The following is a 19,070-nucleotide window of genomic DNA, read 5'->3' on the forward strand; positions in this document are numbered from 1 at the left end:
CCATAGAAAGTTTCTTTGGTGACAAGGGAGATCAAGGTGCACCCTCAGAAGAGGATAATAAGGTCAGGGCTCCTGCATCCAAAGCTTTCAAGAAAAATATGAATTGGTTTCAGGCCATAGAAGCATTCAAAAAGGACTTTGAAGATAAAGAGAGGTAAAGGGGAAAATGGAAAGAAAAATGAGAGTGAGGCAGGAAAGTCGTGAGGAAAAAAAGTCAACAGCTTGAAACTCCAAATTAGCCAAATGGAGAAGGAAGTACAAAAGCTCTCTGAAGAAAATAATTGTTTAAGATTTAGGATTGAACAAATGGAAGCTAATGACTTCATGAGAAATCAAGACAATAAAGCAAATTTAAATGAATGAAAAAATAGAGAGCAATGTGAAATATCTCCTTAGAAAAAGAGATGACCTTGAAAATAGGTTTAGGAGAGATAATTTGAAAATTATTGGTCTACCTAAAAACCATGATAAAAAAAGAGTTTAGATATCATCTTCCAAGAGATTGGGAAAATTGCCCTGATATGCTAGAAGCAGATGTGAGAACTGGTCGTCAGCAGTAACAGAGCAAGTCAAATCTCTTGCTGATTAGTGCTGATTAGTGGTGGGATCATACTGTGAGTGACTGCTGTACTTCCAGCCTAGATAAGATAGTGAGACTCAATGTCAAAAGAAAAAGATGTAATCTAACTGAATTTTTGCTAAACTGCTTTCCAATTAGCCTAGCAATTCTTGCCAGTAGTGAGTTCTTCAACTGGCATTTGGTGGTTTTGGAGTTTATACAATACTGAGCTGTACACTTTTGTTTTAGGGTCTTATTGAGTATTCCATTAAGCAATTTCCTTTTTTTATATGTAGCGCTAAATACTTTAGATAACTGCAGCTTTATAATATAGTCTGAATTATAGAAATGCTATGCTATATGTTTCCTTTGAAGTTTTGATTTACTCTTTTGAAAAACTTTTTTCCCCTTTTTTGATTTTGGTAATTACCTATTTGTAAAATAATTTGAGTAATTCCAGAAACTTTCCATTCCTCCTCAGATTGTTTTTGTAGTTATTAGTTATGAGTCCTGGGTGTACCTTAATAAGTCAACTCCAGACACTGAATAAACCTTTTACAAATTTAAATACTAATTCTCTTTCTGTTACTTCTTCCCAGTTCTGTATTTGTAATATGCAAACATACTGTCTTTTTTTTTCCAGGCTTAATGTGGTATCTTGATACTTTACTGACACTATTTATATTAATTTTTCAGTTGACTCTCTAGGGTTTGCTAAGTAAATAGACATATCATCTACAAATAGAGATAGTTTTGTCTAATCTTTGCCAGAGTTTGTTCACATATTTTTCTTGTTTTAGTTGTTCTAGCTCAAGTTCCCACAGTCTCTTTTTATTGCTGACTTTTTCTTTTCATTTTTAATATAAATCTTCACTCTCATTTTTTTTTCAGTGAAAAAAATTTTTTTCTTGTAGCAACAAACATTTATTTTATTTTTTCCTGTTATATATAAGGGTAGTTTTCAACATTGATTTTCATAAAATTTGGAGTTCCAAATTTTTTCCCTCCCTCCCTTTCCTCCCCCCTCCACAAGATTGCAACCAGGTTATATATGTACAATCCACAAGTGTTCTTTTTATCAGTTCTTTCTATGGGGGTTGATAGTAAGCTTCCTCATTAGTTCCTTGGGATTGTTTTGGATCATTGCATTGCTGAGAGTAGTTGTCATTCACAATTGCTCATTGAATAATACTGCTGTCACTATACACAGTGTCCTCCCAGCTCTGCTCACTTCACTATACGTTGATGTTCATGAGTCTTTCCAGGTTTTTCTGGGATCATCCTGTTTGTCATTTGCTATAGCACAAGACCATTCCACTACAATCATATAGCACAGCTTCTTCCATCATTCCTCAGTTGATGGACATTCCCTTGATTCTCCATTCTTAGCCTCCACAAAGAATTGCTATAAATATTTTTTGTACAATTTTCCCTCCTTTTCTCTTTTTCATGATTACTATTGTTAACTGTTTCCCTTCCATCCTATTCCCTTCCCCATAATATTTATCTATTATTCCTCCTCTTTCATCCTATCACTCTTCAAAAGGGATTTGCTTCTGTCTGTCCCCTCCCCCACTCTGCCCTTCCTTCTTTTGCCCCTGTCTGTTTATCCCCTTCCCCTCCTATTTTCCTGCTGGGTTAGAGAGCTTCCTCCACCCAATTGAGTGTGTACATTATTCCCTCCCTGAGCCAATTCTAATGAGATTGAGGTCTTTGAGCCAATTCTGATGAGTGTTAGGCTCATTTACTACCCAGATTAAATAGATTACTCCACCCAGTCGGGAACTGCTTCACGTAGATTTTTTTTTTTCACCATTTGCATTTGAAACATTTCAGGAAATACATATTAAACATTTTATTATTTATACAAAAAGAATTCAAGTTGTCAGAATGTGTTATACCACAATGCTCAAAGTCATTTTGGGAATTGGTTGCCATGATGTCTTGACAGTTTTTCAAAAATTAAGGGTAAAAAGAAGGAAAAGCGGGGCAGGTAGGTGGTACAGTGGATAGAGCACCAACCCTGGGTTTAGGAGCACCAGAGTTCAAATCTGGCCTCAGACACTTGATACTTACTAGCTGTGTGACCCTGGGCAAGTCACTTGACTCCAATTGCCTCAACCAAAAAAAAAAAAAAGGAAAAGCTGAATTATCCTTTGCCCTGATGCAGTGCTGCCTGGAAATCACACAAGCCAGTGACATGATGTGAGCAGCAGTGCATCCTATAGAAGTGATAACCACCCCCCCACCCCCCTCAATTCACTACTCGGACATTAGAAATAGTCATTGTTCACACAGATTTTTAATAAATAGGGTTATATTATTAGGTCTTGTGTTTTTCATGATTTCATGTTCTCTTCTATTTCTTTTTCTCTCCCCTTTATTCCTGTCTGGACCTAAGATTTCATTAATGCAGGGAACTCCTGATGTGGAAACTCCTTTGGCCAGTGCAGATTTGTAATTCTTAGAGAATTTAGTGAGAATGCCGAAAGTTTAATTGACCTATATAACCTAAGGTATGATCCTGTAACCCAGGTCATCCTGACTTCAAGGCAAGGTCTCTATCTATGATTTTACTCTGTCTTCTCCCCATCTAACTTTTATTATTCATTTTATCCACCATACTGAAAACATTTTCAAAAACTTGCCTCTTTTTTTAAACTCTTAGAAAATAATACATTTTTTCCCCACCTTCCACATTTAGCTCAGTCAAAGCTACTGTTTTAAGTGAACAGTAATTTTATAGGATTTTCCTTTTGAATTCTTTCCAATACCACCTTGTCTTGGTAGATAGAGCACAGGGCTTGGAATCAGAAAGAGTCATCTTCATGAGTTCAAATCCAGCCTCAGACACTTAAATAGCTATGTGACCCTGAGCAAGTCACTTTGCCTTGTTTACTTTAGTTCTTCATGTGTAAAATGAGCTGGAGAAAGCAATGGCAAACCACTCCAATATCTCCGCTAAGAATACTCCCTGAATGGGGTCATAATGAGTCAGACACAACTGAAATGACTGAACAATAACAAAATAAGCTGAATACAAATGGTAAAATCAGGATTTAAAGTTAGGTGGAATTCAAATTTGGGAATTCTTGACTCTTAAATTTTGTTGGTCTTTAATTCTTACCTGACAAATTAACATGGATTTTGTAACTATGTTTGGTTTGGAAAAGGAAAAAGATTACAGACCCCTTGACGTATTTTATTTTAAATCCTTTTACACACAAGTGATCCATTGTTCTACAACTTCAGGCCTAACCTCAATAGAAAGCTTTAGCTCTACCTCTCTGTTCTTGGTTGGATATCGCCCCTTAAACATCCTCTTGTAACTTCATTCAGTATGTCTTAAAAGGTCTAATTTACAAATTAATTTAAAGGCAATATGTGCTTATTTAAAGTACCTTGTGTGTGCCTAGCACTGAGGATACAAAGAAAAAATTAAATAATACTTGCCTTCAGGAAGCTTATATTCTTATAGGGCAAACAGTGTGTCAGTAGAGAAATATAAACAATTGCCAAATAATTTGGGGGGCAAGAATAATACTAACATCTTAAGCAATAGTAGTGGCTTCTTATAGAAGAGGACATTAACTGAGCCTTGAAGGAAAGTAGGGTTTTCGGGGCAGTTAGATGGCGCAGTGGATAGAGCACCGGCCCTGGAGTCAGGAGTACCTGAGTTCAAATCTAGCCTCAGACACTTAATACTTAACTAGCTGTGTGACCCTGGGCAAGTCACTTAACCCCAATTGCCTCACAAAAAAAAAAAGTAGGGTTTTCAAAGAAACAGGGATGAAGAAGGGAGATTATTTGAGCTTCAGAGAACAGCATGTGCAAAGGCTTCATGTGTTTGGGCAACAGCAAGTAGGCTATTATCACTAGAATTTAAAATAACATTTTTATATATCTACATCTTCTCTTGCTTTCCTCTTTTCTTTCTGGACATTTCATTGTCTTACTTGGCTAGAAATCTTGATTTTGACACCCCTTCTTTACCTTTCCAATATGTTCTTTGTTTCAGTCTCCCTAGTACAGTATTGCAGATTAATCTTTGTATAAGTGACTCATCTGTATAGAGGTTGTATGAAGGATAAAACCTTGATTTAGAGCCTAACATTCAGGGCCTCCCACAGAATGACCACAATATAAAAATCTTACCTTTTTATACTACCATACATGAAACCTACTAAATTCATCTTTTTTCTGAATGCCAAGTGCATTCTTCCCTCAGAGCCTTTGTTGATGATCTTTCTTTTTTTGTGCCCTATGTCTTTCGATTATTTATTCCTTCAAAATCTAATTCAAAGTTGTGGTATATGAATGTAATAGAATACTATTGTGTTGTAAGAAACAATGAAGGTGGCAGCTAGGTGGCACAGTAGATAGAGCCCTGGATTCAGGAAGACCTGAGTTCAAATCTGACCTCAGACACTTAACACTAGCTGTGTGACCCTGGGCAAATCACTTAACCCCAATTGCCTCACCAAAAGCAAACCAAAAAAAAAACAACCAAAAAAAGAAACAATGAGCAGGCAGATTTCCGAGAAACCTGGAAGGACTTGCATGAACTGATAAGTGAGATGAGCAGAACTAGGAGAACATTGTATACAGCATCAACAACATTAAGTGTTGATCAACTGCAATAGACTTGATTCTTCTCAGCAGTACAGTGGTCCTATCTTAGACCAACAGACTCATGGTGGAAAATGCTTTCCAAATCCAGAAAAAAACCCTCTGGCATCTAGATGCAGATCGAACCATAGTATTTCTTTTTTTTTAGTGAGGCAATTGGGGTTAAGTGACTTGCCCATGGTCACACAGCTAGTAAGTGTTAAGTGTCTGAGGGTGGATTTGAACTCAGGTACTCCTGACTCCAAGGCTGGTGCTCTATCCACTGCGCCATGTAGATGCCCCCGAACCATACTATTTCTATTGTTGTTGTTGCGAGGTTTTTCCTTTTTGCTCTGATCCTTCTTTCATAACATGACTAATGCAGAAATATGTTTAATGTGATTGTACATATATAACCTATATCAGATTACTTGCTGTCTTGGGGAAGGGGGAGGGAGGGAGAAAAATTTGAAACTATAAATCTTGTAAAAACAAATGTTGAAAACTATCTCTAAATGTAACTGGAAAATAAAATATTTATATGGAAAAAAAAAGATCTAGTTCATATCCCACACTTCCTTTGAAATCTTACCACTACACTACTTTGAGTCCCTCCTATAGCATTTATTATCTCTGGTCATTCAGAATTCATCCTTGTTTTTGGTACCTATTAATTGTGTGACTGGTCACTTTAACACTCCTGGCCCAGCCTCACCTCTTCATAAATTATTTACAAGGTTCTTAGAAGTGCTAAATTCTGTAAATTCATAAATTTCCACCAGAGATACTGTTGGGTTTTTTAAATGAGGTATATCTGATAGTTCTTAACTCTTTGATTATAGTCAATATAGAATTTGCCTTATTTTTATTACACAAACTCAGGTAAAGAAAGGAACAGCCACAGCTGGTTTTAAAAATCACTTATCCTGTTTTATGCCATCAAATTTTATCTTAACAAATAAAGACTTAACCGAAATTGTTTTCCTTACAAAGAAAATTAAAACCTTTCCTACATTCGTATTGGGGGGCGGTGCTTTAAAGTAATTACAAATATTTGTTACGCAAAATGCATTCATGCAACTAAAGCTTTCTATAGTTTTTATGCTAGAGGACAAAAAGTGTGTTTTATTAAATTTTTTGTGTTCCTTAAAGCACCTACCACAGAGCCCAAAGAAAGCTTAAGTAACTTGTTTTTGGCTGGACTAGGCTGGCGCCCGCTTTTAAAATTTTCTGTTAGTTTTCTGAATCACTGTACTTACTTCAAGGATAATGGTGTTTATTTCCTTGACCAGGTGGATCTATATTTGTGGCTTTGTAAACAAAAGATGAATAACAGTAATGATAAGTGGACCTTGTTTATTGAATTAAGGATAAACTATTGAAGGTACATTTATACTTAAATTCGTATTGAAGACTTCAGTGGTCAGTATTTACTGACTACTCACTGCATGTAGCACACTTCGCAGTTAATAGATTTTTAAATTTCTGTGTACCATAAACATGTAAGAACAAAAGCCATTCTTCAATAGATAAATGGCTAAAGGATATAAACAGATGTTCTTAAAAGAATTGCAAACTATTTATAACTATATGAAAGAATATTCCGAATCATTAGGAAAAAGAAATACAAATCAGAAGAACTGAGTTTTCACCTTAGATTCAGAAAATTGATAAAACATGAGAAAAGACAAAAATCATAATATGAGAATGGTTGTAGAAAGATAGTCACACTAATGCACTTTGATACAGCTGTGAATTGGTCCAGCTGTTCAAGAAGCCATTTGGTATTACCCAGAGTCCACTTTTAGGCATTATACCACAAGAAAATTGGTAACAGCAAAATAGTCTCTGCATCAATTAGTTAAAAAGCAGAAGCCCAGTGCTCGCTTCGGCAGCACATACACTAAAATTGGAACGATACAGAGAAGATTAGCATGGCCCCTGCGCAAGGATGACATGCAAATTCGTGAAGCGTTCCATATAAAAAGCAGAAGCCCATCATTCAGGAAGTGGTTAAGTTATAGTATATTAATATTAGAGTAGCTGTAAAAAATAATATGATCAATAGAGAAAGCATAGGAATACTGATATGAACTGTTATAAAGCAAAGTAAGCAAACCCAGAAAAACAAAATACTCTAACTACAACATAAATACAAAGGAAAAACATTTTAAATGAGTACTGTATACGTGTAATGAGCAAGCTTGGCATGAAGAAGTGATGTGAAAATATACTATCCTGCTTTGTGGAAATGGAGGCCTGTGAGTGTGGAACAATGTACATTATGTCAGACTTTTTTGCTGTTTTGGATGGAGAGAGACACAGAGACAGAGTTTTAGAAAGAATGGCCTTAGGGGAAAATATAATGGGAAATGAAAATTATATAAAAACAGTAGGTCAAGGAATTAAAGTAGTTTAGCATTAAAATTTAAAGTTGTATTGTAATCTCTTTTTTCCAGGTACCCTAAAGCAGAGTGGCAGTGGGCTTTGGAAAGGGCAGCAATTGTATGTCGATGGACATGGCTTCAGGCTCAGGTCTCTGACTTGGAGTACCGAATAAGGCAACAGACAGACATCTACAAGCAGCTCAGGGCCAGTAAGGTAAGAATTTAAAAGGAAAAACAATTTTTGATCCTCTAATTTTGTCTATGACATAATTCTATCCCTCTTCCAAAGTTTTCTTATGAATGTTCTAACTTTGAGCTTTTGGTTTCATTTAATTTTTGAAAGAATCTGTAAATTCCTTCAACTTAAGCACCGGACCATGCATTTAAAGTACTTAACTTTTGGGCTTGACCTATATTTGACACATTATATCCCAGGGTCATATAATTAGTAAGTATCTGAGGTCATATTTGGCCTTGTCTTCCTTGCTCCGGGTCCAGCCCTCAGTCTGTTGTTCCACTTCATCTGTAAAATGGGGATAATAATATTTTCTACTTCATAGGCTTGTTAAAAGGATGAAATGAGATATTTGTAAAGCATTCTTTATAATTCATTGCTCACTATTATTATCCCAATTACAGAGAAAAATAAGGCCTAATATGTCACTTCCGGGGAGTAGCTTCCAATTATATAACTGTTTATGTACATACCCAGAAATATGTGTATATAATTCAATGTATTAGATGTTCTGTTGCTTCTTCTTCTTTTTTTTTTTTTTAAGTGAGGCAGTTGGGGTTAAGTGACTTGCCCAGGGTCATACAGCTAGTAAGTGTTAAGTGTCTGAGGCCAGATTTGAACTCAGGTACTCCTGACTCCAGGGCCGGTGCTCTATCCACTGCGCCACCTAGCTGCCCCTGCTTTTTATTCTACTGTGTTTATAAAAACTCAGCTAGTATTTTTAGCATTTTTATGTGTTTGATGGCTAAATTCTAACCATGGTTCTTTCTAAGAGTAATACAACTTTGTCCTTGTAAAGTGACAATGTACCCAAAGAATTCTGTGTGATTTTTGTGATGATGTTTTCTTTTTTTGTAATATTTATGGTACAGTCAACCTTTGTTTAGCCACAGGGAAGAATATCATGCTCTCAACTCAGCTCATTTATTTGCTTTATAAGAAGAAGCAGAACAGCTTTTTACCACTGAGTCTCATCTTTGGTGTCCAATCTCAGAAATATGTTAAAGCTAAGTGAAAATGATGAGACGATCATCTGCTCTTTGGAATGCCCATGATACTCTTCTACTCTCTTGGGACTAGAAATTAAGGAGTGAGGTCATTATTTACATTAGCTTTTTAATTGAGAACTAGTGTGGTATATTGGAAATGGTCAATAGAGGCCTCAGGTATTTTATGGTCTCTAATACTTAAATACCATGAGGATTGTATTACATTGGGCAAGTCAAAGCCTTGTTAAGCCTCATTTTTCTCATCTGTAAAATGAGAATTCTTTTAACACTTACCTTACCAGGACTGTGAGGGTTAAATGAGATAGTGCCTGTTAAGAGATTTCACACACCATAAAGGGTTAGATTGATTAGAAGTATATTTTGTTTATTCTAAGTGTATTCCTCAAAGGATTTGTGTAAGTCAAATCCTTTTTTAAAAAACGTTCTTTTACAATTCTTTTGTAAAATGAATAATTGTAAAGTCTGAGGTTCGCTGACATCTTCTCATTTCCCTTCTTCCTCTTCCCTCTTCCCCCCCTCCCCCACCCCCGCCTCTACAGGGGTCAGACTACTTGGGAACCCAACCATGGTTGAGGTTTGCTGAGGCTTCATTATACAAGAGTCTCAGAAAACTCTGGCCTGCACTAACAGTGGGTATCTCTATATTAGTGCATGTGTATTTTCTTATATGTGCCTTTCCAGTTCCTCCCCGAGACTTAGCTACATATAATACATCTTTGCTTTGTACTACAGAACTCAGCATTAACTCTCTTACTACACTTTCACATGCTACCTTGCAATTATAGTTTTTTTTCTTATACTCTACTAAACTAAAAATTGTGTGTTACCAAGAATAGTGTCATATTCATATGACTCCTGACAACACCATACTTATAGCAAGAACTCAGTCTGAATTGATAATCATAGGATGATAAATTTTTATTTGATTGGTTTGGCTAAACTCCAATCTTGTCATTTAATAATTAATAAAATTGTTTCTTTGTGTTACAGTCTACCGCAAAGATTTTAGGTTGTCCTTATGAATGAAGCGTCTGTGTGTTTATCTGCTTTTCTTTTCTGTTTAGTAAATGTAGTCTTTCCTTAGTAGATTTCCTCTCATTCCTCTAATTGTTGTAGTCTTCTACCACATTTCTTATTTTCTTTTCAAACTTATTGAGTGCTTTTCTCATACCTGTTTTTCGTACACATCCAGTAAGTAGAAAATCAACTCTTCCCCTTGCTAATAACTCTGCCTGAATATTGATACCTGTTTGTCTCTCTATTCCATTCCTTTTCCCCCCTACTTCTCTTCTTAGTTCTCTTCAGTGGTGTTGTATGTTCATTTTCATTGGACTATAACCAAGTACTTATTTTTCTTATATTCTTTCTTTCCTTCTACCACCTGACTCTGAAGATAATTCTTTCCTTATGCTCCTTTCATGAAAGTTTCGCCTTCTCTCACAATTTTCTTTAGGGAAAGATGAGAAGGGCTAGCATGGGGCAGAATGGTATGCCCTTCTCTTTGATCTCTCCAGATACTTTATATCAATTTGAGATCACTGAAACATTTAATGTCTACATTTAAAGTTTAGGCTTTCTAAATAGATCCTTTTACATATAATAAACTTTCTAAGATATCTTTGTCCCGATTGGACCATCTTCATGGAGGAAACCCAAAATTTTGACTTGATTACTTCTTCAAAATGCAAATATTCTTGAAAAATTGGATTGGGCAAGAATCCTCTATAAATATATACAGTCATCCCTTGCTGTATAAACATATTTCATTCTGCAAAGACTCTGTTAAAAATAAAAGCCAATAGGGGCAGCTAGGTGGTGCAGTAGATTAAGCACTGGACTTGGATTTGGGAGGACCTGAGTTCAAATCCAGCCTCAGACACTTGACACTTAACTAGTTGTGTGACCCTGGGCAAGTCACTTAACCCCCATTGCCCTGCAAAAAAACAAACAAACAAACAAAAATGAATATGGGGAAATAATGAGAAATCTATTTGATTAGATTGGCTGGAGCTCAGATTATATCAACTGTAGTCAAGAGATTGTGTTGCGTGGTACATGGAGTCAAGAAGTCCCATTTTAAATCTTTCCCCATCATATATATCCTGTGTGACCATGGACAAGTCAATTAACATTTCTTAGCTCCAAGCAGCTCCTTAAGTCTTAAAGTTAAAGGTGGATTTTGATCTGCATTAGTTAGTGAAGATGGAATTGCCACACCAACAAAATCTTAAGTCTTTAATGTATTGTCCTATCCGTGACATTTTAATAGCGTAGACATAACCTGGATATCCTCTTCATGGCAACTATACACTGTGAGAATTGGAATGACACCCCCTGCTGGGAGGGATATAGTGAGTTGTAGCCTGAAAAGAAACCATGTGACTTTAGCTTCCGGAAGTGACCTTTTCTGGGGTTTTGAGGGTCAGTTTGGCATCAGGAAGTGATGTTTGTTCGTGGGTCCTGTCAATCAGAGCTACTAGCAAGTTAGCTTGGAGCTGTGTGTGTGGATGGCCCTGTTTTCAGTTTCATAGGAGGCTTCAGGGAGAAGCCGAGGAGGCAGTGGCCCTTTCGGTTGCTGACTTGGGCTTTGGTGGGTGTGATGCTGGGCTCTCTCTTAGAGATAGTTAGATGAAGTTTAATTTTTATCTCTCTCTCCCCACCAGTTTCTGATGCACTTTAATAAATACTTAAAAGTCTAAACTCTTGCTAATGTTTCTAATTTAAGGTGACCACTCATTAGATTTTAGACATCATAGCTAGAATTTTAGCCCCTTACAACCAATATAGCAGTAACTTGGATCTTATAATATCTCAGAATTTCCCTGCCCTTTAGAGGTTAAATTTGGAACTAGCCTTCAAAACTTCAGTATCATTCATTGGCTACAGTTATAGGAATCCCTGAAGTTCTGTCCTGGGCCCTTTTCTCTTTTCATTCTTTCTTATTTAATAATATCATCAGCTTTCTTGGATCCAGTTATCATTGCTATGTAGATGGCTCCCAGATCTGTGTATCCAGCCCTTGTCTCAGTCCCATATCACTCACCTGCTTTTGGCTTTATCTCATATTGGATGTTCCCTATGCAAACCAAACATCTCCAAAAAAGCACTCAGCATCTTACTCCTCAAACCCTCCACTCTTCTGACTGTACTTTGACAGTATTACTGTCAAGAGCACCATCATCTTCTCAGTCTTGCCAAGGCTTGCCAACCTTGCTTTCATACTCAACTTCTCATTCGTGCTTAACCTATATATACAGTCTGTTATCAGATCTGATAACTTCTTTTCATATTTCTTTTATACATTATCTTCTTTCTTACCTGGACTATTATGCTAACTTTATAATTGTTCTCCTTACCCCATTCCAATCCTCTATTCCTGTGCCAAGGTAATTTTCCAAAAGCCCAGGTCTGAACATAACACACCCTCTCCCCAGTAAATGTCAGTGCTTCTCTGTGACATTTATTATCACCTAGAAAGTCCTCTGACTTTTAAGCTCTTTCATAATCTGGCCCCTTCCCCATACTTTCCAATCTAGCCACACTAGCATTTCTCCTGTTACTTGTACCCAGTTCTCTGTCTCTTACTTCATACTGTGATGGCCGTGCTTTCCTCCCAATTACCTCTTAGCTCCCATGGCTTCATTCAAGACTAATCTTAAATCTCACCCTCTGCTGAAGGTTTTTCCTAGGCCTCCAGATACTATATTGCTTTCCCTCTGAGATTACCTTCCATTTTATTTATATGTAGTTATTTACACTTTTTTTCCCTTTTGGGAATGTGCAATTGAAGACAGTGTGCCACAGAATCTTCATTTTAGAGATGAGAAAATAAAGCACAGAGAGGTAAGTGACTTGCCTAGGGTCACACTGCTAGTCAGTTTCTGAGGCATCATTTGAACCCAGTTCTTCCTAGATCCAAGTCTGATACTTTATATATTATTGCTATAGGACAATAACTTAAGAAAATGGTAGACTTTAGTGGGTGTTTTTTCAGGTTGGGGCAATCCCAGGCATATTTGTAGGCTACAGGAAAGAACCCAGCTTAAAATGGGAGACATTGACAATTCTTTAAGGGTTTGGTAGAGGGGTCAGTTTGCTGGAGAAGATGAGAGGGAATGGCATGGTGTGCGCATTTAGTTAAACCTCCTCTTTGTCAGAGTCTACAATAAGGGAGGAATACATAGTGCGGAATAACGTTCAGTGGTTCCGAGATGAAAAATGAATTCATGGCAAATGGATGTTGTATGGATGTCAGTTTTCTTGGGAAAGTATTACGTAAGATCCAGGGCAGCTAGGTGGTGCAGTAGACAGAATTCTGGGCCTGAAATCAGGAATACTCCTTTTCCTGAGTTCAAATCTGGCCTTAGATACTTATTTCCTGTGTGACCCTGGGCATGTCACTTAACCCTGTTTGTCTTGGTTTCTTTATCTGTAAAATGAGCTGGAGGAGGAAATGACATCTACTTCAGTATCTTTGCCAAGAGAACACCAAATATAGTAACAATAAATTGGACCCAACTGAAAAACAATTGAACCACAAAAGATCCTCAGTTGGGAGGGTTGGTGTTGGGGCTAATGTTGGGGGGCTTTAGGTTTGTAAAAGATTTCATGGTGAGCTAGAATTCCAGTTGTAGAGAAGTAAAAGGATCTCCTAGCTATAGTGAAGAACAGATTGAGGACCATTATTTGATTTCCATGAGCTTCCATCATGTGGGCAGAGGAAGTAGCTGGGACTACACCAAATAACAGGGCAAGTGATTCAAGTGTAGAAAATAGTTTTAAGCTAGTTAACTTAGGGGGTCAAAATTAGGAAGGGAGGAGAATATAGACAGAGAATGGTGCAAATGGCCTGGGAAATGACTGAAAACTGGAAGATTGGTGGTGACATTAAAAAGAAAGAATAGGTTTAGGGAGAAGTAAGGCATAGAGGAAAATGGAAATATAGCAAATTATTATCAGTTAAATGAAAATTAGAGTTCTTAAGGAAGTAGAGTACTTGTTGTTAATGGCAACATCAAAGTGTGACTATCAATAAAATTTAAAAAAAACAAGAAACGGGCCAGAAGGGGCAGCTAGGTGGCTCAGTGGATAAAGCACCAGCCTTGGATTCAAGAGGACCTGAGTTCAAGTCCAACCTCAGACACTTAACCCTCATCGCCCTCCCTAAAACAAAACAAAACAAAAAAAGTGTGACAATCCCATATTCCTGTGTGTTGCTGGGGTTGACTATGTTGAAGGTCTGTTGTGTAAAAGCAGAAGTTGGGAAGAAGAAAGGGAATTGTGAGCCAAACACTAAACTCATTCAGGAAAGAGGGAGAATACTCTGATGGTGGGTAAGATCATTGTCATCAGGATGCAGATTGTGATATATTTTGCTTAGAATTGGTTTTTTTTTTTTTTAAGTGAACCTCAGAGGTCCACAGAATGGTGATCACAGTTGAAGAAGAGTCTGTAAATGGTGATTGGAAAGCAAAGAGTCTTCCAACTTTCCCTCCATAGCCAATGAATTGAAGGAGTGAGATCTACAGTATATTGTGGAGGGAGCTAAGTCTCACTGACTCCTGGAAGATGAAAGGAGAGTGAGAATAAGAGCACGACTCTTCTTTTTTTTTTTAATTTAATTAAAAAAATTTTTTTTGTTTTTGTGGGGCATTGAGGGTTAAGTGACTTGCCCAGGGTCACACAGCTAGTAAATGTCAGGTGTCTGAGGCCGGATTTGAACTCAGGTCCTCCTGAATCCAGGGCTGGTGCTTTATCCACTGAGCCACCTAGCTGCCCCCTTGACTCTTCTTTACCACAAAACTTCCCCCGCATTTGAAATTCCCTATTACTGTTGAGGGTACCACCAATTTCTCAGTCACCTAGGCTCACAACCTTGGATTCTTAGAAAGTGTGAGTGAAAGTTTGAATTGGTTTTAGTGGTGTAAATAGAATTAGAATTTTGGGCAAGAAAAGGAACTTAAAGATCATGTCAAGCCCTTTCATTTTACAGTTGAGGGAAGTGAAGCCTAGAAAAGTTCGGTGACATTACTACTGGCATACTTAGAAGTACAATCAAGGTCTTCTGAACCTCATCATTGTTTCTTTCACTACATCAATTTTAGAACATTTTACTCGCAAGAAAATACCTTGTAATTGTGGGAAAGCAGACAATCTCTTTTTAAGGATTTTTTTTTCCTACAGTACTGGTTTTTTAAAGGTTCATTTTGTCTCATAAGCAGTTGAACAATATCTTAGTGAGTTTTTTTCTGGTTGTCTTAATGATTTTTTTTTTTTAAGTGAGGCAATTGGGGTTAAGTGACTTGCTGAGGGTCACACAGGTAGTAAGTGTTAAGTGTCTGAGGCCGGATTTGAACTAATGAATAATATTTTTTAAAAGTTGTACTGCAGAATGGCTACATAGTGTTGGGTATAAGCTTAATTTTTCCACATATAATGTCTGTTTAGAATCACAATTTCTTTTTACTAACCCTGATCTTAAATTTTGGTGAAACACCAACAGAATAACTAAAGGAACCTCATCTGTGATATCTTTCCTAAACTAACCACCCACCTCCCCCACACTCAGCCAACTCAGGTATCTTCTTTGGTGTAACTAAGAGCACTTTGTACTTCTATTATTCTCTTTTTTTTTTTTATCCTCAGCACCTAGCTCAGTGCTTTACACATAATATTTGTTGCTTTTTGACTTTTCTAAGAATTTTACTGAAAATTTAATAAAATTCCATTTGGAAGTAAATTTTTTATTCCTTTCCATTCACCTGTCACATCCTTGACATCAGGATCATTTATGATTGTATTGTTGAAACTTCATGAGTTAGGGTAGTCAGGATTAAATCCCAGGTGGAAGTTCAGCATTTTGCTTTGTCTTCTGGAGACACGAAATGCTAAGTACTACTATCCTATTCATTTGATCAGATCTGTTATATAATCTCCCAGTGCTACTTAAAGAAATAGATATTAAATCCCTGTCACATGCAACATACTGTGCTAGTTGTTGGGAATATAAAAATCAGAAACATGGTCCTAGCTTTCAGAGAGTTTAAAAGTGTGGTTTACATACTTAAGGAAGAAAGATGTGTGGTTTAGATAGAATGTTATAGGAAGTATAGTGGATTGGACTAGACCGAGTAGGATAAAATTTCACTTTGGGAAGGAAAGGTTAGAGAGGGACATGTATGTGTCTGTATTCATGTCACTGTCTTTTATTTAAAGGATTTGTGATTTCATCATCATAGATACTGCCACCAATAATGTGCCTTCTCTGAGTTGTCATAGCTGGAAAAAACAACGCATCATTAGTGATGTGGCGATTAAAATTATATGGGGTTGGGGGCAGCTAGGTGGTGCAGTGGATAGAGCACCAGCCCTGGATTCAGGAGGACCTGAGTTCAAATCTGGCCCCAGACACTTGACACTTACTGGCTGTGTGACCTTAAGCAAGTCACTTAACCCCCATTGCCCCACCCCCCCCAAAATTATATGGGGTGGGGGGGCAGCTAGGTAGTGCAGTGGATAGGGCACTGGCCCTGGGTTCAGGAGGACCTGAGTTCAAATTTGGCCTCAAGACATTTGACACTTCCTAGCTTTGTGACCCTGGGCAAGTCACTTAACTCTCATTGCCCTGCGCCCCCCCCCCCCAAAAAAAAACCAACAACAGTTTATATGGGGTTGCCCTATATACTGTCCCAAGTTTTAGGGAAAATTAACTAGGGTTTCTCATACATTGTTATTTAGAAATTAGAGGCTTCTGCACCAGTTTTGGTGCATTATGCATTTAATAAAGCATATTAAATATTTGTAAAGATAGAGAGCACCTGGCTCAGAAAGATCAGAAGCCGTACATACCTAGGATAGAGGGGAGAGAGATAGAGCAGCGTGGGAGAGGGAAAAGCGTGCCAAGAGAGAGAGAGACCCCTCTGGAGAGATTTGAACCTGTCTCAGGTAGAGATGGGTCACTCCACCTTAATCCAATCTAATTGGCTGGTAACTTTGTTTCTTTTTTTTATAAATTTTTTTAAATTTTTTATAAATTTTTTTTTTGACCAGTAACTTTCAGGTCCATTGATTGGAGATGATTTGAGGGTGATCTTAGGTTAGTTAGGAAGGTAGATCTACATTTCCTTTAAAATTCTCCTGACTCTGGGCTGGCCCTGCAAAACCAGCCAGAGTTCCTGTGTGGGGGTGGGGGTCTCTGAGTTCCCAAAACACCCTATTATTAATAATTTTCTCACAGTGATGACAAGCATTCCATGAAGAGTAGACACAGAAATGGCATTGGGATAGAGGGTATCCCTCAAAAAAAATAAAGAAAGAAAAAAAAACAGTCATTGAAGTAATTTTTTAAAAATGCATAGAGAGGCAGTGGATAAAGCACTGGCCTTGGATTCAGGACGACCTGAGTTCAAATCCAGCCTCAGACACTTGACACTTAACTAGATGTGTGACCCTGGGCAAGTCACTTAACCCTCATTGCCCTGCAAAAATTAAAAACAAAACCAAAAAAAATGCATAGAAAACCAAAAGAAGTCCAGAAAGAATAAGACAAGAAGGACATCTTTGAAAGTTACATGTTGCATTTATTATATGTTTAAAAAGAAAAGCAAGCAGTACATAATGGAAATGAGCAGTTTAGTATATATAGTGCTCTTTTTTTCTATTCTATTTATATGGAAGTGCCCATTTTCTTTGTAAGGTTCAGAATAAAAATAAACTTGTTAAAAATTTTAAAGGACCATAAATTTCCATGCTATTTTCCTCCTACCCTTCTTTTGAATTTGTTCCATGAATTAAACTCATTGATGTATTCTAGTCTTCCCATTTCTATGAAAATATATTTACCTATCTATATGTGGACTCTTTCTCACATGGCGTTATTATTAATACATTTTATTTTGGTACATCAGTAAAAGTTGAACAAACCCCTCATATAAATGTTTGCATTTAAACAAAAATTAGTTAGGCTCACACTTCTAGTATAGTGATTGTGACTTTTTTAGTTTTTTTTCATAAGCAAAAAAGATATGTGCTTTAAATTAAATTATTTTGGCCCACTATTGTCCAGGTTACTTTACCTAAATTGTTGTAGTCATTGTTTAAGTTATTCCTTTGATTCTCTTTTCCTTTCTCTATCAGCGTTCTTTATACTTTACTATGTCTATCACCATTCTTTGTATTACTTGCTACTTACAACACAGTGATTTTCCATCGCATTTCATACCACAAATTGTTCATATGTTTCCCAATTGTTGGATACTCATGATGTGCTCGCAGCTTCTACTGTTGGAAATAATGCTGCTTTTTTGTGTTAGCAAAAAACTCAAAACAATGGAGAATGCCCATCAATTGGAGAAATGCTAAGCAAGTTTTGATACGTGAATATAATGGAATATTTTTAAACTGTTACTAACACTGAATTGCAAGAATTATGAGAAACATGACATATAAACTGATACAAAGAGAAGGAAAAGAGAATCAAATTATCTACCTGTCCAGTGTGACTACAGTAACTTGAATGAAAACTTCCATTTTTTTCCCCTTCATTCTTTGTGCATTTATTTCCCTCTGTGGGAAGTAACTGTTCTTTAAACATTTAGAGGTGATGGGACCGGATGTTATAGGCTTACATTATTTGATTGTAGTCAAAGTGATATCAGAATGGTTGATAATATTGGAAAACCGACTCCCCTAACCTCTTACTGCTAGAGATGATACCAAGCTTAGGTGTAATACAAAACATCCAGTGGAGAAGAAAATGCAGATATAATATACTGACCTTTTAGCAGGCTTTTTCTAGAACAGTATCAAAGGAAAAACACAGAAAAACATAGGAGGCAAGCTTCCTGGGAAGTTCAATGTATCCCTCAATTCTTATTGATACCTAGAGGTTTTCCTGTTTCTGAATCTTGTTCTATAAACACCGAAAACCACCAAAGGGCAACATAGTTCCAGCTGTGAGAGAAGTTAGCAATTCTTCCTTTTCCTTAAAATCTCTAGCTGTACATCAGTTCTGCATATTAGTAAAGTTCTCCAGATGCCTAAACTAATGTTTGATCTTTTCTTTTAGTTTCACTTTCTAATTACTGCACACTTCTTAAACTAAAATGATTATTTCTATTATACCTACTTTTGATAATACCTGTTTTTAATGATTTATTTGGCTATTCTCTGCCCTCTTCAAAATTTAACTTAAAGCCACGTCTTGGTTATTTCAGCAGATCAGTTGCAGATATATCTAAAAGGGGCACTATTGCCAAAATTCTGGTTTTGTT

At 36.9% G+C, this 19,070-nt stretch overlaps 1 protein-coding gene and 1 non-coding gene across 2 annotated transcripts in view; both read left to right on the forward strand.

The window, feature by feature from the left end:
- The window catches only part of LOC122734552 (KAT8 regulatory NSL complex subunit 1-like), a 129,082-nt gene that overhangs the window by 36,123 nt on the left and 73,889 nt on the right, over positions 1–19,070 (forward strand). Inside the window, 2 exon segments of the mRNA XM_043975445.1 lie at positions 7,627–7,768; positions 9,339–9,428. Coding sequence (XP_043831380.1) covers positions 7,627–7,768; positions 9,339–9,428 — 232 coding nt within the window.
- On the forward strand, positions 7,047–7,153 carry LOC122737490. Its single transcript, XR_006354325.1, has one exon. It is a non-coding gene; the product is annotated as a U6 spliceosomal RNA (small nuclear RNA).

The sequence above is a fragment of the Dromiciops gliroides genome, chromosome 1, assembly GCF_019393635.1.
Source record: "Dromiciops gliroides isolate mDroGli1 chromosome 1, mDroGli1.pri, whole genome shotgun sequence".
NCBI lineage: Eukaryota > Metazoa > Chordata > Mammalia > Microbiotheria > Microbiotheriidae > Dromiciops > Dromiciops gliroides.